Raw genomic sequence first — 24077 nt, 5'->3', positions numbered from 1 at the left:
TTACAGTGGCTGGTCTAGTATTACAGTGTCTGGTCCAGTATTACATTGGCTGGTCTAGTATTGCAGTGTCTGGTCCAGTATTACAATGGCTGGTCTAGTATTACAATGTCTGGTTTAGTATTACAGTGGGTGGTCCTGTATTGCAGTGTCTGGTCCAGTATTACAGTGTCTGGTCCAGTATCACAGTGGCTGGTCCAGTAATACAATGTCTGCCCCAGTATTACAGTGGCTGGTCCAGTATTACAGTGTCTGGTCCAGTATTACAATGGCTGGTCTAGTATAACAATGTCTGGTTCAGTATTACAGTGGCTGGTCTAGTATTACAGTGTCTTGTCCATTATTACAGTGGCTGGGCTAGTATTACAGTGTCTGGGCCAGTATTACAATGTCTGGTCCAGTATTACAATGGCTGGTCCAGTATTACAATGTCTGGGCCAGTATTACAATGTCTGGTCCAGTATTACAATGTCTGGTTCAGTATTACAGTGGCTGGTCTAGTATTACAGTGTCTGGTCCAGGATTACAATGTCTGGTCCAGTATTACAATGTCTGGTTCAGTATTACAGTGGCTGGTCCAGTATTACAATGGTTGGTCCAGTATTACAGTGTCTGGTCTAGTATTATAGTGTCTGGTTCAGTATTACTGTGTCTGGTCTAGTATTACAGTGTCTGGTCCAGTATTACAGTGGCTGGTCCAGTATTACAGTGGCTGGTCTAGTATTATAGTGTCTGGTTCAGTATTACTGTGTCTGGTCTAGTATTACAGTGTCTGGTCCAGTATTACAATGTCTGGTCCAGTATTACAGTGGCTGGTCCAGTATTACAATGGCTGGTCCAGTATTACAATGTCTGGTCCAGTATTACAGTGTCTGGTCCAGGATTACAGTGTCTGCTCCAGTATTACAGTGTCTGGTCCAGTATTAAAGTGATTGGTCCAGTATTACAGTGTCTGGTTCAGTATTACAGTGGCTGGTCTAGTATTACAGTGTCTGGGCCAGTATTACAGTATCTGGTCCAGTATTAGTGTCTGCTCCAGTATTACCATGTCTGGTCCAGTATTACAGTGTCTGGGCCAGTATTAGTGTCTGGTCCAGGATTACAGTGTCTGGGCCAGTATTAGTGTCTGGTCCAGGATTACAGTGTCTGGGCCAGTATTAGTGTCTGGTCCAGGATTACAGTGTCTGGTCCAGTATTAGTGTCTGGGCTAGTATTACAGTGTTTGGACCAGTATTATAGTATCTGGTCCAGTATTACAGTGTCTGGTCCAGTATTAGTGTCTGGTCTAGTATTACAGTGTTTGGACCAGTATTATAGTATCTGGTCCAGTATTAGTGTCTGCTCCAGTATTACCATGTCTGGTCCAGTATTACAGTGTCTGGTCCAGTATTACCGTATCTGGGCCAGTATTAGTGTCTGCTCCAGTATTACAGTGTCTGGACCAGTATTACAGTGTCTGGCCCAGTATTAAAGTGTCTGGTTTAGTATTACAGTGCAGCCCTCATCTATGCGAACAACTGTTACGTTACCTTATGACACAAGTCGTGCATGGTTTATTTTTAGGACTAAAAAAAGGAACTGAATCGTCATCTATGAAAATGAAGATACATTGTAATTTAAAACACCACGTATTGAGCGAGTGTAACACGCTGACCTAGCACCTCTGTATCATGGATGTCAAACGCTGATCTAGCCCTTTCTACGGTCAACAGGGTACATGATCACGCGCCTGTCACCGTCCCGCAATGAACGTGCATTGTGATCTTTTCACCACGTATGACGTTGTGAATTACTCTGCGCATGTCCAGCCGGGCCATATAAGAAGTGGGTACCACACAGGTGTAGTTAGTTTACGTAAAAGGGACAGGTAAGCCACGGGTGACGGTACAGGTACAGAGGACACAACATGGGCGTGACAACATGGCTGGTTTTCTTGGCGTGTTTCTGTGCGATACAAGGTAAGTAAACAAAATTTAATTTTACATATAAAACTTATTTTGATTTCTCATTACTGTCATTTCTTTTGCTTATATAACGAAATAGGGTGAACAGATACACGTATGCTATTACAAGAGTAGTTTTTCACCATCGCCACTTTTATTCAATTTTCATTTTTCTATAGATTTTGCTTCGCGTTATAATTGAACTTGTATCCCATAGCGAACTTTCCTTTCAGATGTATACGGCTATGCAAGTATTTCTGTATACGCCTAGATAGCATTATACTCGTGTATCCCTCGGAGTTTACACAACTATTAAGATATCCTAGACTATTTAAACAGAATGTAACGGCGAAATTAAGCGACAATTTACTGCACTATGCTTTAATGTATAAAAGGCACGTGTTCAACACTAAATCATGACGGCACGTGGGATGTTGTTGGTTGTCGGTGTCCGTCCGTCCGTTTGCGCACTCTGTTCTTAATTGGTAATTTGTGTTCGGGCTACTTGATGGTTTCCGTCGCTGCGAACTTTCTAGACCGATTGTTGCTTACGTGTTGGGTAATTGTTCATGCAACTTTATGGTTTCATAATTGTCGTAAAATAAAGTTTATATTTATATTATATTGTAAGTGCTACATTATAACAGTACTTCTCGATGCCTTTTATTTCTACCCTCTCGGTATACAAAGTTCCCTCATTTTATCTTTATTTTGTATCGTATGTGTAGGCAAGTTGACAAATTGCAGAATAAAAGATAATCCTTATTAATCGATAGAAATTACATTATATGAATGTAGTAGGGCGACGAAAAGGGATAAAGATAGTGCCGTCCCTGGGGCTCGAACCCGCGACCCTTGGCTCTCCAGCCCGATGCTCCACCGCTTAGCTAAAGGGAATTCCCGACAGCTGACGCTTGCATTGTAAGGCAACTTATTAATCCACATTTTTTACATGAATACATATAAATATAGTATTGACGGTATTAAGAAGGCCAAATACAAATGTACATGTGGTTCCTATTCCCGACCGTTCCTATTTCCCCTTAAATATTTTATTAGTTTCTCAAACTGTCGACCGTTATGACATGTATTTTGTTAATTTCCGAATCTAGAACTAAATTAAAGTTGATGCATTGCCGACTCAACACGAATGCCTGAATTGTTTGAAATTGTTGTATTTGCGTTTTGATTGTATGGCGTGGAATAATTATATATTTGGTGCCATTCATACCTTTTTAAAACAATATTATTTACTATATTCAAGCATATAATGAAGATTTTCTTCACCAGAATTTTTATTTTAATAAATCAATGTAAACTTCCCAGCGTCTACGTCTGCGCCGGCGTTCCACTTCAGGTCAGGTTTTGAGCAAGTTTTTTCAGACCGTGTTAAATCACCAGTTAAAGGCTGTTGGCCATTATAAGGTTGTGATATTTATATGGGACGTGAACAGTGCTGAACCCCTTTTTTTAGGGGCCAACACGGCTAACTTTTGTATTATTGTCATTGGTTTGTGTGAAAAAAATACGTCGTTTTCTCAAAAATTGATGACGTTACTCTCACAAGCAAATGACGTAACAAGCAATACCTGCTCACAAGAGAAGATAACTCTGCAATACGAAAAGACGGAATATTGCAAAATTCGCTTTATATGTCTCTGCTGTAACCCATGTTTTGTATGGTTTCCTATTTTGTATAACAAATGATACTCAAACTGTCAATACCAGTTTATATTAATTACCAGGGCCGTTTTCGCTTAAACGGTTGAACCAGTCGGACGAGAGTTGTTCGTTTATTAAATGTCGGCCCTAGAAGTCTGATGCTGCTTTCAGGCGAACATTGACAAAGCCTTGCAAGGCCTGCGTAAACATTTGGTCCAAGTCTGCCAATATCTGTATATGTACACTTTGGCCATTTGCCGGAGAGAATTTATATAGGCTTTCCCCGTTACTCTATCCAATTGACTATGAAATCTTGTCAATAAAAATTGATGACAAGAAATGAACATTTGCAGGTCCGCCAGGATTTACACCCGGAATTGTTACATTTAAAAACGGACAAACCGGTTGTTTCGCATAAACCACCTGTTGCAATGCATATATTGCTATTGATATAAATAACTTATATATCCTAAATAGGCGAGCTGTGCTGTCTGAAACTGTTCTTGTTAACAAATGGAGGACATCACTAAAACAAATTCTTAAAAGTGGTAGTGATGAAACCTTTAGGTCATATATGAGAATTATTTACTAATGTATTTCGGTTGCCATTGACAACCATGTCCATCTCGTTTACATTTTATGATCGAATGCGCCGATTCTCTACAAGAAAGTAAAATATTGCAACATCATATGAACAGTATCCTTTTAATGCCTGTCACTTTACAGTTAAAGCATTTTTGACATTGTTTTAAGTAAGTTTGCATTTTTGCGAGTCTATTTCATAGTATATAATTTGGCCAAATTTAGAATAATTCTACTGTCCTTCATTATTACAGGAAGTTTGGGATCGTTTCAGAAACGTCGCATATCCGCGACGATTGCTAAGATGTTGCGAAGACTGGCCAGGAAACGAGTTAACCCAGCATCAACTGCCTGGACCCCGTCCATGCTAACCTCGACCATTCCTACCTCGTACCCGACAAACTTTCCCACCGTCAATCCAACATCGCCCAACCCGATCGACTTCTACCAGCACTGGGTCGATTGTCCCGTCCTGGAAAGCATACACGAACAGTATTTCTGGGAATTCCCCAATACGGCGTTTCCAAAAGGTATTTACATGTATATGCGTATAATTGCATGAACTTGATGCTGTAAGCTTCGAACTTTTTGCATTTTGCATGACTTATCTCCCTTGTAGATATTTCAAATACAGTCAAACCTGTATATAAATGACATTCCAAAAAGTGGGCTCTTGACACAAATAGTCTCTTAATACAGGTTCACGTATAGGAGTGGTCAAAGATGGTATGTTTTACTAATAAAAGATGGTCGCATCAGCAGGCCGTACGTACTCTACTACGAGAGATTTACATTGGAGTTCACAAATGTAGACACGTGACATCGGAACACGCCGGCATCTACAGTAACTTTAGCTGGAGTTTCCTCTGGCCCTGACACCAGGCTAAGACATTTTAACAGATGTCTAGTGCCCACACCAGACAATGGCGTAGTCTGGTGTCGGGGCCAGAGGAAAGTCGGGCCACAATATCTTTCTAAGGTAGAGCAAGGACTATCACAGGGAATCTCGTTTAACGTGTGAATCTCGCGGTGTCCCGTTGTGAAAAGAGGACTCCCGTTGTTGTTTTTTTGGAATGTTTAGGTTTTATTTGTATAACATCAAATCTGAACACGAGTGTCAAGGGAGCGTGAGATTCATTTTGATATTTTATTTCTACAGATTCCATGAACATTTCCCCCGAGGAGATGCGACCAGTGATGACCAGGGGGGTGTCTGCGTTTGACTATATGAAGAACGTGCGCGTGGCTATGGACCTGATGATTGAGGACACGGCCAGACTGATCATGGACAAGCGTGTAAACTGTACCACCACCATGTACCAGAGAGTATTCGTGTGTATGTAGCGTTACTACACAATACTAGATTGTATCATTAATGTAGAGAAAGATAAACCTACGGCTAATTTTACTAGAAGTTTAATCGTGGTTACAGTGACAAATTGATAGAATATAAACAGTTTAGTACCCACAAATTGCAATATATTTACATTGGTTTGGTATAGTATTGTTTAATGTTCTATCAACAGCCATGGTCATTCAAGGACGGCCTCCCCTGTGCGCAAGATGCATGCGTGGTTGCATGCGTGTGTGTTTTGGGAGGCTGCGATATGTTCGTGTTTGTCTCCTTGTGATAGCGTGGAACTGATGCCGACTTTCAGTGCTACCTCACTTAAACATACTGCCGAAGACGCCCAGCAGGACACCCCACCCGTTCACATTATACTGACAACGGGCGAACCAGTCGCCCACTCTTTAATTGCTGAGCGTTAAGCAGGGGTAGTAACTACCATTTTTACAGACTCTGGTATGTCTTGTATCTGGTGTCGGCCAGGGAACAGAACCCAAAGCCTTCCTCACAGGGGCGAACTAAAGGCCAAAAGTGGGGCATTGTAAAGGGAGACATTAGGAAGAAGAAACTTGTTTAGAAAGAAGAGAAAAGATAAGATCCCAAATTTAGTCGCCTCTTACGATCATGCAATGGGGGCAGCAGGTACAATTCTTACGCCCTACCTGCAGGGACATTGAAGTCTGTCAAAAATTATATACGTTGAATTGTTCAGCTTTATTCAAGAACAAAAGGATTATGGTTAAAGCTGTCGTGTTTAATATTAACATTTATATTTGCAACACAATGCACGCGTACTTGAGAAACAACTGTCCTTAAATGACCTTAATTGTTAATATGACGTTAACCCGTTTTCGATACTCCAGGTGTTACGCTCACGTTGGCTGTCTACAGAGAGAGTAAATCCTGGAGTATCGAGAATGACGTTTACCCTACAAAATAAAACCCAAACTTGTGAAACTCCGTATATGTTCAATACGACATCAACATCTTGAAAATCCGCACGCTCCTTAAATCCCCTCCCTGTCCTGTTGTATGGAGAGGTCACGAGTTCCTGTTACGAAAGTTATTACAATATGCTTGAATTTTCAGACTACATGAGGCGACGACTTGACCAGATGATGTCGCCACGTGACACCTCCCTTAAAAGCCGTATCGAAGTCATACTGAACCAGTACTTCCCAAACAATCCCGACATCCTCAGCCGCTCGGGAGAACTAGTGTGGGGAGTCCACTACGTCGTGCACGAGTCCTTCATTCATACCTTACAGGAAGAGATGTTCCGAAGTAAGTCGGTTATCATTCTTAAAATTCTTTTTGATGGGTGTCATACCACTGATTCTACCACCAATTAGAGATGTTCAGTGTAGGAGTTATCTGTAGTGTACACATTTGACTTCGGGTACGGTGTAATAGAGGTCCAGAATTGTTTTCATTTACTTCTCATGCCGGTTGTATTAGTGAATTGATCCGTGTTTGAGTTCAATAGTTTCCCGATGGTCATTGCTGTTGGCGATTACTTGTGGAAAGTGTTTCCGGTTGCAGTAGCGCAGGATACATCCTTAAGTCTCCGTGTCGGACCTTGATATCACTAACCCTTAAATCGCCATGTCGCTGCGAAGTTGTGTGTTCGTCTTGATGATAAAAGGAAAAACTATTTAAACAATTGATTTTCACATTTGCTCGACAAGGTATCGCTTTTGAAATCCAGTAATTGACAATTTGCCGTTTTAAACTCTTCTTTCAGGTCTTGGTTGGTTTTTACGGGATTACAAATGGGTTATTCCATCTTTCCTGGAGCGATTCCACAGAGGCGAATTCGCATCCATCGATGACGTGACGTCACAGATGGTGAATGATTTCTTCAGCTTTGGTGCGATCTACCCAGACGCATTCCGTTGTACAACGCCGCAAGAATTCATTCATCTGCACACGAGGGTTGCGAACAGGACGGTAAACAAGTATGTGCTTTAAAACCAAAACCTTAAATTAATTATTTGTTTCGACATCATTTGATTACTCCAATTTTGTGGATCATGTTTCTTAGTCGATTTCGTTATATCTTGTTTGTAAATGTTGACGAGTTTATTTATGCTACAGTTACTGGCAGACTCGCAAGTCCGGACTAACCGTGGCGTTCCTCACCAATCACCTCCAGGAGGTTTTTAGCATGCCCCACGCTCCCTCTCCTGTGAAACTTGACCCCTTGGTTGTGGACGAGGCCATTCAGAAGTTGGTGACGGTCATACTTGGATACATGAACGATACGATGGTGGAGCTAGCTACGTATGAAGGATATTTAGCATCAGCAACTCTGTCCCCGCCCACCTTCATGGCCAGCAGTCTCAGTAAGTAGCTTGATTTATAGCCCGGGGGGTTCATCTCGTACCTAAAAAACACTGTTGATCTGTTCAATATGTCGCTAACCATAGCCACTTTTACTTTCCAAGTATAATTCTGTCATTTACCTTTTCGTTCGTTTGATGTCGTTTCCTTGGACAGGTGCTATCTACTTTGTATGTGCCCTAATGATATCTTTCGTGTTGATGAGCCGTTAGGAATCCAGTAATATCCCTCGTATGTTCTTAATGTTACATATATAGTCATAATATTGTCAAAGAACTTTCTGGGTATTGCAATAATTTTATAAAACGATATTTTTACGAATAGTAGGTATTTTCTTGAACATTCAGTCAAATGGATTATATGAATTTCCTATATAACATTTCCGTATCTGTTGCCCAGGTGACGTACAATGGAACACGACAGTGATGCTGTTTTACCGGATGTTCCCTAACAGTCCGCTCCCTCCCATTGGAACGGTATCTCCAGGTACGCCTTTGTAATACTCGCTGTCATTTCCGGTGTCTTGTACTTCCGGTATTCGAATATGGCTTATAGATGTTCCGTTTTGATTTTCCGAGAGACCCCTGTTATGGTAGCGAGTCTCATCAATTTTCTGTATACAGAGTGAAAATAATTTTCTATTAAATTGTTAATAAATTAGTAACATTTTGAACCGATGAAAGGCCAAATGTACGTAAGAGGAAGTAATACATTATTTCGGGGACGACCATTTTGTTCTGATCGTGTTTGGGGCGGGCGAACTTGACGCTCCATTTATACCAATATGTCTTGGATACAAAAAAACAAGTATTTTAAAGTCTTGGGCGAAATGTGTGTTATAATTCATTTTGAAAATTGAATTATCAAGTTAAAAAATTCCGCATAAATATTCTCATTTTTCACGTCAGAAGTTCTGGTTCAGTTTTAATATTTCGGAACGGTTTCTCTTTGCATAAAAGTCATATTTAATTAAGAGAAACATCCCAACATTAATTTCCAAATTCGGTCTGGGCCCCGCCCCTCGGAAACCAATTGGCACAAGTGCAAGATAAGTAGAACGATTATCTAAATTCCAAGAGGTATCACGGGTAAATAGAATAGCAACTCCCATATGGCTTCAAATTTTATTAACCGGCTGCCAAGAGCTAAATAAAACGGAACTCTGCAATTTTTTTTATTGTTTATTGCAGGATGAAGTCCCTGATGCCAACTACCTGGGACTCGGATCAAGAATACACCACGATTTAGAAAGAACTGGATAATATGATACACGAAAAGGGGGTGTTCATTAACGGCGTACCGGCGGCCGGTTTCTACGGGAAGTAGGGGGCGCTGTCGAGTACCAATAATGAACGGTGCTGTCTGGATTTGTTAATTGTTTGTTAGAAAACTTCGTTGAATTTCGTTAAAATTGACACTATAATTCGTTTTTTCTTGTTACATTTATGCATAATAAATTTTAAGATATTGTGACCGAGTCGTTATTGTTTTCGCCATCTGCAGACTACGGTTATCGCTTACAGCAGTGCAACGTGCCACCTTTTTAAAAAGATGTCCACTATTACAACGTCTGGTGCAGTATCTAGTCCAGTACTATAGAGTCTGGTCCAGTATACAGTGCCTGGTCCAGTATACAGTGCCTGGTCCAGTATACATTGTCTGGTCCAGTATACAGTGTCTGGTCCAGTATACAGTGTCTGGTCCAGTATACAGTGTCTGGTCCAGTATTATAGTGCGTCTGGTCCAGTATTATAGTGGGTCTGGCCCAGTATTATAGTGGGTCTGGTACAGTATTATAGTGGGTCTGGTCCAGTATTATAGTGGGTCTGGTCCAGTATTATAGTGGGTCTGGTCCAGTATTATAGTGGGTCTGGTCCAGTATTATAGTGGGTCTGGTCCAGTATTATAGTGGGTCTGGTCCAGTATTATAGTGGGTCTGGTCCAGTATTATAGTGGGTCTGGTCCAGTATTATAGTGGGTCTGGTCCAGTATTATAGTGGGTCTGGTCCAGTATTATAGTGGGTCTGGTCCAGTATTATAGTGGGTCTGGTCCAGTATTATAGTGGGTCTGGTCCAGTGATATAGTGGGTCTGGTCCAGTGTTGCAGGGTCTGGTCCAGTGTTGCAGGGTCTGGTCCAGTGTTGCAGGGTCTGGTCCAGTGTTGCAGGGTCTGGTCCTGTGTTGCAGGGTCTGGTCCAGTATTAGTGTCTGGTCCAGTATTTTGATGCTACTAAGTTGATAGATAATATTCTAGAAATAAAACGGGTCAAAATGTGGATTAAATATGTATAATTGGTCAGTACGTAGCCCGGGAAAGGAAATTGTGAAATAGAAAAATAAATAAGAGATTTCCTGCTTTTTTCAGATTACCATTAGTACTTTTTACACACACAAAAAACATGTTTAGTTCCCCAAAAGCCCTTCCCTAGGAGAACAACTGTTCGGGCTTCCTAAGTTACCTAAATGATACAGGTTGTGCATTACTTTATTTGAGACTCAAAAAAGGAAACTTCAAAAAGGAAACTTGTGTATTGGAAAAATATCAGAAAGATAGAAAATTAAAACCTCCCTCGAGTTATAGGTATCGAGTAGTTTATTCGTTCCGGAGTTTTGCCAAGTTTCTTATTACATATGTACCCGTAAACACTGTGTCGTGAATGTAAAACGCTGCCCTAACACTTTCTACGGGGTACCAATCGCGAACCGTCGGCACTTTCCGTAAACGAGAAAATAAGTATCTTCTCGTTTACGGAAAGTGACGACGGTTCCCGATTGACGGGGTACGTGAACACTTGTCTGTCATCGTCCCGAAATGCACGTGCGTTGTGACCTTTTCGCCATGTATGTTGTCTCGTTCAACAAGACTCTTGCTGTCTGCGCAAGCTACGTCTTGAATTACAACTCATCAAGCGTCTGGTTGAACGAGACTACCATGTATGACGTTGTAAATTACCCCGCGCATGTCCAGCTGGGCTATAAAGAGGCGGGTATTTTGTACGTGAAGGGACAGGTAGGTGACTGTACAGGTACAGAGGAGACAACATGGGCGTGACAACATGGCTGGTTATCGTGGCGTGTTTCTGTGTGATACAAGGTAAGTGAACTAAAAACTAATTTTACGTACAAAACTTATTTTATTACTGTAATTTCTTTGCTTACACGTACGCCACAGGCATTTGGTACTGCCAATAAGAATAGTCATGAGAAAACAACCCACAACCTACTCATTTTTTTATTGACAGAAACAAATGCCCGTGACGTACGCTACGACAAAAGAATAGTTGCACAGATGTAGTGGTATGGGTAGATCATTTGATTATCAAGATCAGGAAAAACGGATCGGTATAGATTTTGAGATCATGTCGTTATTAACCGTATAAGATGGTCCTAAGATACGTTGATGTGGCGCAGGTTATAAGACTCATGTCCAGGGGTGTAGGATAGGGAAATTCCAACCGAGGAGTTTTCAGATTTGGTAAAACACGAGGCTTTGCCGAGGGTTTTGCCATATTTGAAAATCCCGAGGGTGGAATTTCCCTATCCTACATCCTTGGACGTTAAATAGTATTCTTCCATTTCAATTACCAGAATAAGCTCAGAAACCATGAAAATACGTTTGGACTGGCTACCGTTTTGAAAATTATCATTTTTTCCCCCTGAGCATTTTTTGACGAAAACTAATTGGTCAGCGAGATTTAGCATACCTCATAGTTGCAAAAAGGGTTTGCGTAGAAAAAATAATCTCTTCTTTCTAACGTGTACGGTAAATATATCTTAAAATGTTTTAATTTCATCACCTTGCCTTTGCCGCATTGCGGTATCGATGTTCTCAAAATTACTGACGCCACGTCATTGTTGAGACAGTGACGTCACGCTCATACATGACCGGATATGAGAGAAAAATGTGTCCTCTGACGATTATTTGATCAAACGGGTTTTAAGGTCGGGGAAACGCATAAGCTCATATATAAACGTAGATCATAATGCTATACAGGCTATTATGAGGCGCTTGAGAACGGTGTCCGGTGAGTAAGATATCGGGTTGCATTCCTTGCGTTCTGGCGGGTCATCAGCGGCTGCGAATAATGACGTGAGTGAAAGGTGCCCACCTGAGCGGACGCCATTTTTGTATGTCTGGATAGTGACTAATCAACAAGCCGTACCTATCCGGACCGAAAACGGATTATATCATTCTTGTTTAGAAAGTTTCCGGACCGCCTCTTTTTGTTGATTAGTCACTACCCTGACATACAAAAATGGCGTCCGCTCGTGATCAGGTGGGGCATTTTGAACGATTGTAAACTGAGGACTCTACTGACGGAATTTAGCAGCTGTTGGTGATAATAAGAGCGGATTTGGTTCAATAAATAATCCATGTATCGAAAAATGCGAGGTAGGTGTTATGTCATAGTCGATTTTTGATGTATAGCTGAATGCATTACACTCTTTACTAGCATTTAAACGATTGCTGTATTTTTTGGCTAAAAACCTCAAATTTCTGGACTTAGAAAAAAACTCAACGTTAAGGTTTTGCGTTTAGCTCTTGCATAATAGGCTCTATCTGACAAAGTATAAGAGCTAGACCAACCAAACCTCAATCATACATGTACCATGGGTAGTAGAGCATACTTCTCTCAAAACATTTCATGGATTTCTTCACTTTTTTGGATAAAACCTGAAATTTCTGGACTTAAACGCAAAACCATAATCCATTTCCTTATGCACTATGTCAAATGTTTATTATATTGACAAAGCGGGACAGGCAACACATATTATTACGCGTAATTCTTGTTTTGCTTTGCCTTTATTTTATTCTGACCCAAAAATTCCATATTTTGTATTTCGGCATCATTTGTTTGTTCAAACAATAAATACATTATTGTGCAGGGATTTATTGATCGAACCTATACCTTTCACTCCTGCTAGTCACAAGCTAACTGCGTTACACGTTAGGCTACATCGGACATATACTTATATGGAAATACAAACTATTTTAACCTAAGAAACATCTGTCGCAGTTTTGAAAAACTTGATCAACCCTGTTTTGAGCACTTTCCAAAAGGAGGACCACTTTTCCGTCATACGATTTGTTTTCGCTTATTACATCACGGAATCGAAAAGTTTATTCAAAAGTTGGTTCCTGGAATGGGACAGTATTGGAAAGTATTTTTAAGTCTGCGAAACCCCGTCACTTTCATAGATATAGTGAATATGGCTATATTTGCAGTATTATATTAACAATACCGACTATCTCAGCAGTTCAAAAAATCATATTCAATTGGTTTTATATCTATTCCATGCTTTTTCGCTACCAAAAATTATTTAGTCATCAATATTTTTTTCCGTTTTCAAAAATGCCGACTTTAGGGAAATACGGGTAGTTTTCCGCCACGGCTCTTTAGAAATGACGCATCTTTTCAGGGGAGATCACTCTTAAAATAACATCTTTAACTATATTTACTATATTTATAGTCTTTATTAAAGGATTGTGCATTATATATTTTAATCAGTGGTATTTTATTACTATTTCCAATTTTCTTAGATAAATCCTATCTTTAATGTGTTCCATTTCACTTTTATTCAACTGATCCGATACAAAATGGCGGTAAAAAATCGTGAAAATGTTATTTATAAATATATATATGTATATAGTATATGGGGCAAAGAAGTAATTCCAACAGTGTGGACAAGTTTAGGTTGTCAAATTTTCGGAGCGTTCCGCTCCTTTTTCAAGACACAGTGAAACAGAACAGTTACATGTACATATACATCATATTACGAGAAGATAGAACTGATATACTATAATTGAAAATATAGCTATTATATAAAACCAATAGTCCCCTCGGCTTAAGACAGCCAAAGGCAGCAATTAAGCTGAGAGCATCGCGGACAAGGAACGCTGATGTAGAGGACCTATTCTTGCGCAAGATGCACTATCATTTAAAGTGAGTCAACGAGAGATATCAAAAACATGGAACATTTGCATGTGGAAATCTGGCCCGGTAAATGCGAATAATCTCCAATTTGCTACGGAATGTCTCATTAGTCGCCTCTCAATACTGCGATGGATCTAACTGTCACAGCAGGGGGTCCACACTTATATAGTATAGTAATACCTTGCGCACATATATTGAACATTCAGGTAAATTCAAAGCTAGTTAAGAAATAGCTAGTAAATATCGCAGGATAATTTAATAAGTAAAATCAATAAAGGTACAAAAGCGTAGCAGAACAGAAGTCATCACAGACTGGTGGCATTTGATGTTAAATTAATAAACTGGAGGTAAACAATGAATACTAGTATGTTGCACTATTATCACTACCCGAGGTTTAAAACATATTCTAATATACATACATACACACATACACACATACATACAGACATACAGACATACATGCACACATACACGCATACATACATACATACATACATACATACATACATACATACATACATACATGCATACATACATACATACATACATTCATACACACATACATACACACATACTTTTGTATTTCTAACGGATCGGAGAGCACGGGTTTAGTGCGCAGACGAATATATACGTCCGCCGCGCAATACACGAGTGCTTTTTCGTTCGTTAGAAATACACAAGTGTGTGGTCTTGCTTTTATCATATACCTTCCGTATATGGTAGATATCGATACAAAGATTTTATAAATTTTGATTTTTTTTGCAAATACCGAGAACTTTTCAGTTCGTCATGACAAGGTAGTTCCGGCTAGTAGGTGAATATAACACATGCGCAATACAGAACGTTGTATTTCGTGGTCTGAAAATTGCTGATATTACTATAACAAGATTCAACAGGTATGTGATAAATGCTAATATAGCGAAGTGTGAAATTTGACGGATAAACACTAATCCGATTTATAATGGGGACAATTTTAACTACATTTTTTTATTGGGAGCTAAAAGCATTTATTTTAAAATATGCTGCGTGAGATAGCATACAAGTCATCATACACGATAGTAAAATGGATACAGCAAGTTACTGTCGAAGGGAGGAAACTCCATCATATGTGTTAACATTACCTCCCCTTATAGTTCTAGGTGAAAGGTAGGGAGTATAGTGGGAAGGAAATAATCATTTGGGTATGTATCGGCAAACTAAAGCGGAAAGCGAGTGGGTGGAGTTTTCAATAGAGGAAAGACGGAAGTGTTTACCGACAGAAAGGGGCCGAACAAGCAAGTGATTGGGCAACCCCCACCGACTAAACCTGTCCTAACATCGTGTCTCCAAGCACTAAGATTAAAAAAAATAATGTCCATATCGTAACTATTAACTATTGCGAACGGATATTACAATCAATAATCGAATGCGCCGATTTGAAACAACTGATAATTGTCTGCGCCATTGATGAGATTAACTTTCAATTTACCTGTACGGCGATATAATATACTTTACAGCCCGTTCGTTTGCAGGTTAAGTTTTTTTGGTATCTGTGACTGTATTTTTATATTGTAATTTGGCCCCTGGTGACTCGAATTGTTGATGAGCCGCGGGACAACACAAAAATAAAAAATGCTCAAGATTTCTATATATAGCTATGTGGTACACGCCGTAATGTTTTGTAGGGGAGACAACTCTTGCATCAAAAGCAAGCTTTAATATTTGAAATAACTTTTTATACTGTCCGTTCATTATTACAGAAAGTTTGGGATCGGTTCAGGAACGTCGCAAGTCCCTGACGATTGCCAAGATGTTGCGAAGACTGGCGAAGAAACGAGATATGGCGATCGGGACCATGCATACCTCGTACCCGACAAACTATCCAAATGTCAATCCAACATCGCCCAACCCGATCGACTTCTACCAGCACTTGGTCGAATGTCCCATCCTGGAAAGCATACTCGAACAGTATTTCCGGGATTTCCCCAATGCGACGTTTCCAAAAGGTATTTACGTGTATAATTGTATGAACTTGATGCTGTGTGTTTAGCCTATAATTACAGTTATAAGCATCGAACTTTGGACAGTTAACATGGCTTATCTCCCTTGTAGATGTGTCCAGTAGTCGAACCTGTATGTAAAAGAGCACCCATTGGCAACCCAAAGGTTGGCTCTTGGCAAAGATGGTCTATCAATACAGGTTCACGTATAGGAATGGTCTAAGACGGTAGGTTTTCCTAATAATAGATGGTCGCACCAGCAGGCCGTACGTACTCTACTACGGGAGATTTACATTGGAGTTCACAAATGTGGACACGTGACATCTGAACAACGTCATCTACAGTATCTTTACCTGGAGTTTCCTCTGGCCCCGACACCAGGATAAGACATTTTAACAGATGTCTAGTGCCCACAAGGGGACAAAAGGCACTCGTGAATCGTGCGGTGTCCCATTGTGAAAAGAATATTTTCGGTAAAAACTTTAAAAGAGCCCTGCATGTTAAGGTTTTATTTTTATCATATCTGAACACGAGTGTCAAGGGGGCGTGCGATTCAATTTAATATCTTATTTCTACAGATTCCATGAACATTTCCCCCGATGAGATGCGACCAGTGATGACCAGGGTTGTGACTACGTTCGACTATCTGAAGAACGTGCGCATGGCTATGGACCTGATGATTGAGGACACGGCCAGACTGATCATGGACAAGCGTGTAAACTGTACCACCACTATGTACCAGAGAGTATTCGTGTGTATGTAGCGTTACTACACAATACTAGATTGTATCATTTAATGTAAAGTAAAATAAAACTAGGGCTAACTTTATAACTTCGACTCGGTGTTAACTGTGACAAATTAATAAAAAATAAACAATTGGTGTTATCAAAAGCAAGATATTTACATTGTGAAGTTTGTCAATTTCTAAACATTAAGAACAAAATAATTATGGTAAAAGCTGTCGTGTTTAAATGTTTATATTTATGCATCACATGACCTTAGCTGTTAATACGGCGTTAACGATGTACTTTTCTGGGGTTTCAATCACGTTCGAGTCTCGTTTTGATCTGGTGTAACGGGTTTTAGTAATATTTGACAAATTGTGATAGGTTTAACAGCAAACACACATCTGAAAAACATGTCAAAAAAAACAGACGTCTGTTGTGTGTAGAACACTTTTTACAAGAATTCGAAAACAATTACCAATTTGGAGGCTATTTTGAAAAAGTGAATTTATGTGAATTTCTTGCGCTTCACAAAGGGCCAAAATTTCACCTTTTTTGACACTAGATTGATCACTTGAATTGTCATTGTGTCACCATTTTCAATTGTAGCAGGTTCAATTTTGCTGTACAACTTTATAATGTTCAATATGATTAAAATATTATGCAATTAAGTGGAAAAGTAAATATTTATGGCATTGGTTGTTTTACATATTGGGGTAACTGAAGCACTTTTGATTTTTGACCCCGAAAAAGGTGAAAAATAACACATATAATAATGGGGCAAAAAAGGAAGCACACTGACACCCCATTTTTGTGGCTGTTTTAGAAAGAGAAAATCATTTTCTTTTCATTCATTGAATACTAAAAATAGTTTTATAGCAGAACTTTTTATATCAAGTGTTTAATCTGCAAAAATGGTGAAAAAATGTGTATGTTTTCATTAAAAAATTAAGGGGTAGGGTTAACTAAAATCGCCTTTCTGAATAAAAAGAATAAGATTAAGATATTTTACTTCCATGATTTAAAAGAAAATAATATTTTTATCAATTCTACAAACATTCATACATATCTGATAACACACTTGGAAGAAATTGTATGAATTTGTTCTGCAAATGGTCAAAACCCAAAAATTTACCTAAAATCACATTGTGTTAAATTGGTATGTTTGACCAATCATACCACAAAAACAAACACACGGACATATCATTTTTTTTTGCATTTTCTACTATGCCATTATCTTCTTTTTCCAAAAATCAATAAAAGAACAAAAGTTTATTACGGGATTTTTTTTACTTCTAAGAGGTGTACATCCTTAACCCATGCTCGCAATTCCAGGGATTGCGCCCACTTACGCTCTCTGCAGAGAGCCAAAGTGAGCGTGACCCATTGGAGTAAAGAGGATAACGTTTAACCCTATAAAACAAAACCAAATTTGCGAAACAAAGTTTATTTTCAATACGACATAAACATCTTGAAAATCCGCACGCTCCTTAAATCCCCTCCCTGTCCTGTTGTATGGAGAGGTCACGAGTTCCTGTTACGGAAGTTATTACAATCTGCTTGAATTTTCAGACTACATGAGGCGACGACTTGACCAGATGATGTCGCCACGTGACACCTCCCTTAAAAGCCGTATCGAAGTCATACTGAGCCAATACTTCTCTAACAACTCCACCATCCTCGACTACGCCGGCCAACTACTTGGGGGAATCCACTACGTCGTGCACGAGTCCTTTATTCATACCTTACAGGAAGAAGAGTTCAAAAGTAAATGCGTTATCATTCTTAAAATTCTTTTTGGTGGTAGCATACCACTGATTCTATACCACCCATCGGAGATGTAGAAGTTATCTGTAGTCGTTCATATTTTACCTCGGGAACGGTGTCATCGAGGTCCAGAAATATACTTATATTAATCACTCTTGTTGGCCCGGATGTTAGCGCGCGAGGGGTCTTAGTGTGGGAGGAAACTAGAGCACCCGGAGAAAACCCAAGTTGTCGGGCAGGTGACCCTAAACATGTTACGTCCGATCGGGGAATCGAACCCCGGCCGCCTTGCTGAAAGGCAAGTGCACCACACACCCATCTAAAACATGCAATGTAAATAATGGCTATTTAAACATTAACAGCATCTAATTGATCTAATCAAGCCAGATGAGTTTGGGCATGTCATGTTTTCATTAAACAAATCTTCCTATTAACTAATTTCTCATGTCGGCTTCATATTTAGTAAATTGATTGGAGAACACGAGATCAATATCGGGAGTTATCGACCTTTAAGTATTCGGCCGTCGCTTGTCTAGACAAGTCGAAATTTTCTGAGGGTCATCACCGTCTGTGGTCACTTGTGGAAAGGTGTTTCCGGTTGCAGTGACGCAGGATACAACATAGAGTCACGGCTAGATGCCATTCACCCTTAAACCTTCATGTCGCTGCGAAATGACGTGTTTGTGTTGGGGGCAAAATGAGACACCTATTTTTAGAACAATCGAATGTCATTGTCACATTTTCTCGACAGGGTATCGCTTTTGTAAACCAGGTATTGACAATTTGCCGTTTTAAACGCTTCTTTCAGGTCTTGGTCGATTTTTACGGGATTACAAATGGGTTAGTTCATCTTTCCTGGAGCGATTCCATCAAGGCAAATTCGCCTCCATCAATGACGCGACGTCACAGATGCTGAATAATTTCTTCAGCTTTGGTGCAAACTACCCAGACGCATTCCGTTGTACAACGCCGCAAGAATTCATTCATATGCACATGAGGGTTGCGAACTGGACAGCAAACAAGTATGTGCTTTAAAATAAAAACCTTAAATAAATCATTTATTTGGACATCACTTGATGACTCCCAATTCTGTTATGTTTATATATAAACACGTACATGTAGATCAGATTCCTTGGTTGATAACATTACGTCCTTGTTTTATTCTGCAGTTACTGGCAGGCTTACAAATCTGGACAAGCCGTTTCTTTCCTCACCGATCGATTCCAGGAGCTTTTTAACGTGCCCCACGCTCCATCTCATATGAAGCTTGACCCCGTGCTTGTGGACGAGGTCGTTCAGAAATTGGTGAATGTCATTCTTGGATATGTTAACGACACCGTGGTGGAGCTAGCTACGTATGAAGGATATTTAGCATCAGCAACTCTGTCCCCGCCCACCTTCATGGCCAGCAGTCTCAGTAAGTAGCTTGATTGAAAGGCCTGGTATATCGCGTCACTAACAACTGTTGATATTCAAACGGATATCGCCAGCCATAGCCACTTTTACTTTCAAGTTGACCTTTGGCATTGACCTTTTCGTTCGTTTGATGTCGTTAACTTGGATACGTGTTATCTACTTGTTATCGGCCCTAATGACCGGTGTTGATGGTCCGTTAAAAATCCAGTAGACATACTATCGTCCAAAAACTGTCTGGGTATTGTAATAATTTTATAAAACGACATTTTTACGAATAGTAGGTATTTTCAGAAACATCCAGTCAAATTGATTATGTGAAATCTGAAATGATTAAAACATGTTTTGATTTTCCCAGGTGACGTACAATGGAACACGACAGTGATGCTGTTTAACCGGATGTTCTCCAACAGTCCGCTCCCTCCCACGCAGAACCCCAGTGGAACGGCGTCTCCAGGTACGCCTATACTGAGTGTTGCCATCTCCGGTGTCTTGTTATCCCGGTATTCGTATATGCCTTGTATATGTTCCGTTTTGATTTCCCGTGAAACCCGTAATATTGTAGAAAGTCCCACTTATTTTCTGTATACATATTGAAAAAAAAAATCCAGTTAAATTCTAAATCAAAACGAAAATAAGATCATTCTGGAGTTGATTACAGATTTCCAGCATGACGACAGGTTCGGGGTCGAGTCCCTGTGCCACGGTTTTAATTCGTTCTTTATCTTTCACTTAAATATAAGATTTCTTTCGTATATAACTTTTGCCTTGGTATATTGGCAATTAACTCAATGTCGGAAAAATTGCTTAACTGGAATTTACTACCTACCTTCATGCACTTAGACATGAAATTTTGTTTAATGTGTAAATCAAATTAATTTCTTGCATCCTTCGCTTTGCATTATTTTGTTGTTACTTTGCATCCTATGTTTATGCTTACAATTGTGAATGAATATGTTCCTTATGAATGTGTATTATTTTGCTGCTATAAAAATTCATGCCATTGTCATGTTTAAATGTGTGTAAAGCACAAAGGCATTGTTGCCTATTGCAAATAAAAATAAAGTTGTTGTTACCATGAAATTTTAATCTAAATACGTGTGATTTACATTTGATCTGAAAATAACTTGATTTACCTCCCTTTACCTGTACTTGATTTCTGTGTAGGTCCCGGAATGAGCTTTGAAAAAATTGCGATGTACCTCCAGAAAGACGTCGAAAACCTAAACAGGTATTTACACCTTACGATCAAAGTTAAATGTGCACTAGATTTCATTTTTTTCTAACATTTTGGATTGTGAAATCTACGTAAGACAAGCGACCATTAGATTTTGATCGGGTTTGGGGCTGGCCATCCTCGATATCCAGGGGTTACGCTCACTTTCGCTCTCTTCACCCCTGCAACATGTCATAGCAAAATTGAAGGCACGTGGCCAGCTATTTGATTGGTGTAAGGTAACAAAAAATCTGACTTATCGCTCGGCTGATACCTGTCCTTTGAAGATTACAAAGGAGAGACGCCCGACTTCAAAGCCTGTCGGTCCTTACCGTTACGTGACCCCGAGATTCTTTTGATGTACATCAACGGACCAAACTAGTCTCCTCGTCTCATCCACAATGTACAGCACATTGAGCCTTCCATTTTGCTATGACATGTGAGCGTAACCCCTTGATATCGAGGATGGGGGGGCTGGCAAGCTCGGGCACACATTATTCTAAACGACTAGGCTTGCCAGATTTACCAATGTGTCTTGGATACAAAGAATTTGGTATTTTAAAGCCTTAGGCGAAATGTATGTTATAATTCATCTTGAAAATTAAATTATCAAGTTAATAATTTCCGCATAATAATTATCATTTTTCACGCGATAAGTTCTGGTTCAGTTTTGATAATCGGAACGTATTCTCCATGTATGAAAGTCGAATTTAATTAACCCGAGAAACTTCCGAACATAAATTTCCAAATTCGGTCTTTGGAATCCGATTTTCATAAGTGCAAGATCGGTAAAACGATTCTCTAAATTCCAAAAAGTATCGCGGGTAAAAAGAATAGCACTCTCATTAGGAGTTCATGGCTATGGCGGTCATCTACACATTTTATTAACCGGCTGTCAAGAGCTAAATAAAACAGAACTCTTCAAAAGCTGTTATTGTTTATTGCAGGATCAAGTCCCTGATGCCAACTACTTGGACCTGGGATAAAGAATACGCCATGGTTCAGGATGTACTGGATAATATGATTAACGAAAAGGAAAAAATCCTCCGCAAATTTAGATATTAATATACGGGAAGTAGGTGGCGCTGTCGAGTACCAATAATGAATAGTGCTGTCTGGATTTGTTTAATTGGTGTTGGAAAACGTCGTTGAAATGACAGATTCGTTTTTTCTAGTTACATTTATGCATGATAAATTTTTAAGAAATGTCACGGAGTCTTAATTGTTTCCGCCATTTACAGGGTACGGATAGCACATCACCTTTTGAACATGCCACCGTTTAAAAAAAGATGTCTGCCTGTATATTGTAGAGGTTTAGTCACTAACAAGTAGCTAACTGGAAATCTGTATTTCACACCTTTGATACTGAATTGTGAAGGTTATTAAGAATTGGTGATGCCAGATTATAGTTTGTTACAAATTCGTTCAACTTATACGATACAAGTCGTACGGATCACATCAACTGGACTCGCGCAAGTATTTTGTACCATAATGCTAATATTTGGCATAAGGGTTCCCGAGGGCTCGAACCCGAGTTGATGCAGGATGTCGAGGAGATGCTATTGGAGTTCGATTCTTCTCCTCTATTGACTTAAACCTTGAGATTTGGAATAAAAACAAGTTTGCGCAGAAGTACCAGTTTTAATTAGTTATTTTTAATGCCCCTACTTGGTGTTCAATTTTTAATTTGGGTACACCAAAGTCGAATAATGAAGCATGGAATTAAATTTCTTTAAAACTTTCATTTATCCAATTAAATATATTAAAACCCGACACTTATCAGTTAAATCGCAAGTTGAATGCAATTCTAATTCGAACAATTTTTGATCAAAACATTTTAATTAGGACATTCAAAACGCTTTCAAAACGCCTTGGGAGGTTGAAACAGTTTTACATCGACCGGCCAGCGCATTTCGAAAACAAGTTCTCCAGTAACTGTGACTTCAGACTAAACTTTATGCTTGCATAACGGAAATGCGTATCAAGCTTAGTATACCAAATTGAGCAGAAAACCTGCATGCCTTATGACGCTATAGGTTATTCTATTCTGATTGGACAACGCATTCCATACGATAGCTTGTATAAAGTGACGAATTTCGGTAAGCCTGGCCGCGTCCTCGTGAAACTTTTTATCATGCACAAATTGATATTCAAATTTGATCTCTAACCAGTTTTCGTATTCCAATTATAAAAGTAGTAAAATCATGTTTTGTCCACTATTTTGAAGAGTTTGAGCGACTTGGAATAGAATGTCAATAGTTGATATTTGACAGCGTCACATTTGACAAGTAACAAAAAATGAGCACAAAATCCAGGTGAGCACGGGACGTTTCACGAGTACAGGCCATTGTGTGTGAAAAATTATGTTATAAGTCTTTTTTCGAAAGAAGTGTTGTATAAAATTACACATTACATTGCGATGCATTTTACAGAACTATACCTGATGAAATTTGAATGCTGGGAACAAAAAACCAAACAGAAGGAAATACTGCAGCGATTGAATTCGTCAACTTTTACATTACAAAACCTACACTCGCCAAAAATGCTATCCAGGATTTAAAGTTACATGGCGTCAGGTTACGGACAAAAACACATTCGAATAACTTTTTATTGCTTCATCTTTACACATGGGAGACTACTTGCAGCCAAAACAAATCCATGTGAAACTCTACTTCGCGCTTTTAGCTGAAGCAGGGGTTCGCTTGACCCAAAACCTAATATTTCACTTAATTAATTATAACATCCAACAACGATTTCTGATTTGTTTGTTTTGATTGCTTCCCCTTTTCCACTTTTTAACGATATCTAGGCCCCTATTCCCCTGACGTTACAATGCTAATAACTAGGTCCCTCTGACGTCATAGCGACTATAGCTAGATTTCTGTCCCGCTGACGTCATAATGGCAGGCTATCATTATACCCATGTCTACCTGATGTCAACGACTATACATAGGCCTCGTCCACTTGACGTCATAACATAGGAGGACAGTGAAGCTGTTTAAAGGACGTGTTCCACGCTCCAGTATACGTGCTGTATGTAACTGTGACAGCCTACCGCATCTAAGGAGCTGACCGACCTTAGGGCGTGATCTGGACGGGCAAGGTCATTTTGAATCGCCGACGGCCCGGTAAGCTGGGGACTTACCCCCTCAAGACGACAGAACAC

General features: G+C 39.5%; 2 protein-coding genes across 3 annotated transcripts; both read left to right on the top strand.

Moving 5' to 3' along the window:
• The first annotated feature begins 1838 nt into the window (after positions 1 to 1838).
• LOC110449647 lies at positions 1839 to 9345 on the top strand. Of its 2 annotated transcripts, none has more exons than XM_021496638.1 (8): positions 1839 to 1955; positions 4439 to 4714; positions 5344 to 5520; positions 6622 to 6816; positions 7277 to 7490; positions 7630 to 7877; positions 8275 to 8361; positions 9066 to 9345. In XM_021496638.1, the coding sequence occupies exons 1-8, from the start codon at positions 1904 to 1906 to the stop codon at positions 9068 to 9070; spliced, it is 1254 nt and encodes a 417-aa protein (XP_021352313.1). In that variant the 5' UTR covers positions 1839 to 1903; the 3' UTR covers positions 9071 to 9345. The 2 variants fall into 2 exon arrangements, with proteins under 2 accessions (XP_021352313.1, XP_021352314.1); XM_021496639.1 differs by having other exon boundaries at positions 1867 to 1955; positions 4459 to 4714.
• Positions 1853 to 22546, top strand: LOC110449646. Its single transcript, XM_021496637.1, has 10 exons — positions 1853 to 1887; positions 10902 to 10969; positions 15551 to 15796; positions 16369 to 16545; positions 18088 to 18282; positions 19091 to 19304; positions 19452 to 19699; positions 20054 to 20152; positions 20863 to 20926; positions 21859 to 22546. The coding sequence occupies exons 2-10, from the start codon at positions 10918 to 10920 to the stop codon at positions 21974 to 21976; spliced, it is 1413 nt and encodes a 470-aa protein (XP_021352312.1). The 5' UTR covers positions 1853 to 1887; positions 10902 to 10917; the 3' UTR covers positions 21977 to 22546.
• Positions 22547 to 24077: the final 1531 nt, after the last annotated feature.

This window comes from Mizuhopecten yessoensis, unplaced genomic scaffold (assembly GCF_002113885.1).
Source record: "Mizuhopecten yessoensis strain PY_sf001 unplaced genomic scaffold, ASM211388v2 scaffold4743, whole genome shotgun sequence".
Lineage (NCBI taxonomy): Eukaryota > Metazoa > Mollusca > Bivalvia > Pectinida > Pectinidae > Mizuhopecten > Mizuhopecten yessoensis.
Note: the sequence above shows the minus strand (reverse complement) of the source record. Positions and strands in the feature narration are given on the sequence as shown.

Excerpts from the sequence above, each read along its gene's own strand:
- LOC110449647 (XM_021496638.1), top strand. The coding sequence starts at position 1,904 with ATGGGCGTGACAACATGGCTGGTTTTCTTGGCGTGTTTCTGTGCGATA. Across the intron at positions 6,817-7,276 it reads ACAGGAAGAGATGTTCCGAA|GTCTTGGTTGGTTTTTACGG; the intron begins GTAAGTCGGTTA and ends CTCTTCTTTCAG. Across the intron at positions 7,491-7,629 it reads GCGAACAGGACGGTAAACAA|TTACTGGCAGACTCGCAAGT; the intron begins GTATGTGCTTTA and ends TTTATGCTACAG.
- LOC110449646 (XM_021496637.1), top strand. The coding sequence starts at position 10,918 with ATGGGCGTGACAACATGGCTGGTTATCGTGGCGTGTTTCTGTGTGATA. Across the intron at positions 18,283-19,090 it reads ACAGGAAGAAGAGTTCAAAA|GTCTTGGTCGATTTTTACGG; the intron begins GTAAATGCGTTA and ends CGCTTCTTTCAG. Across the intron at positions 20,927-21,858 it reads GACGTCGAAAACCTAAACAG|GATCAAGTCCCTGATGCCAA; the intron begins GTATTTACACCT and ends TGTTTATTGCAG.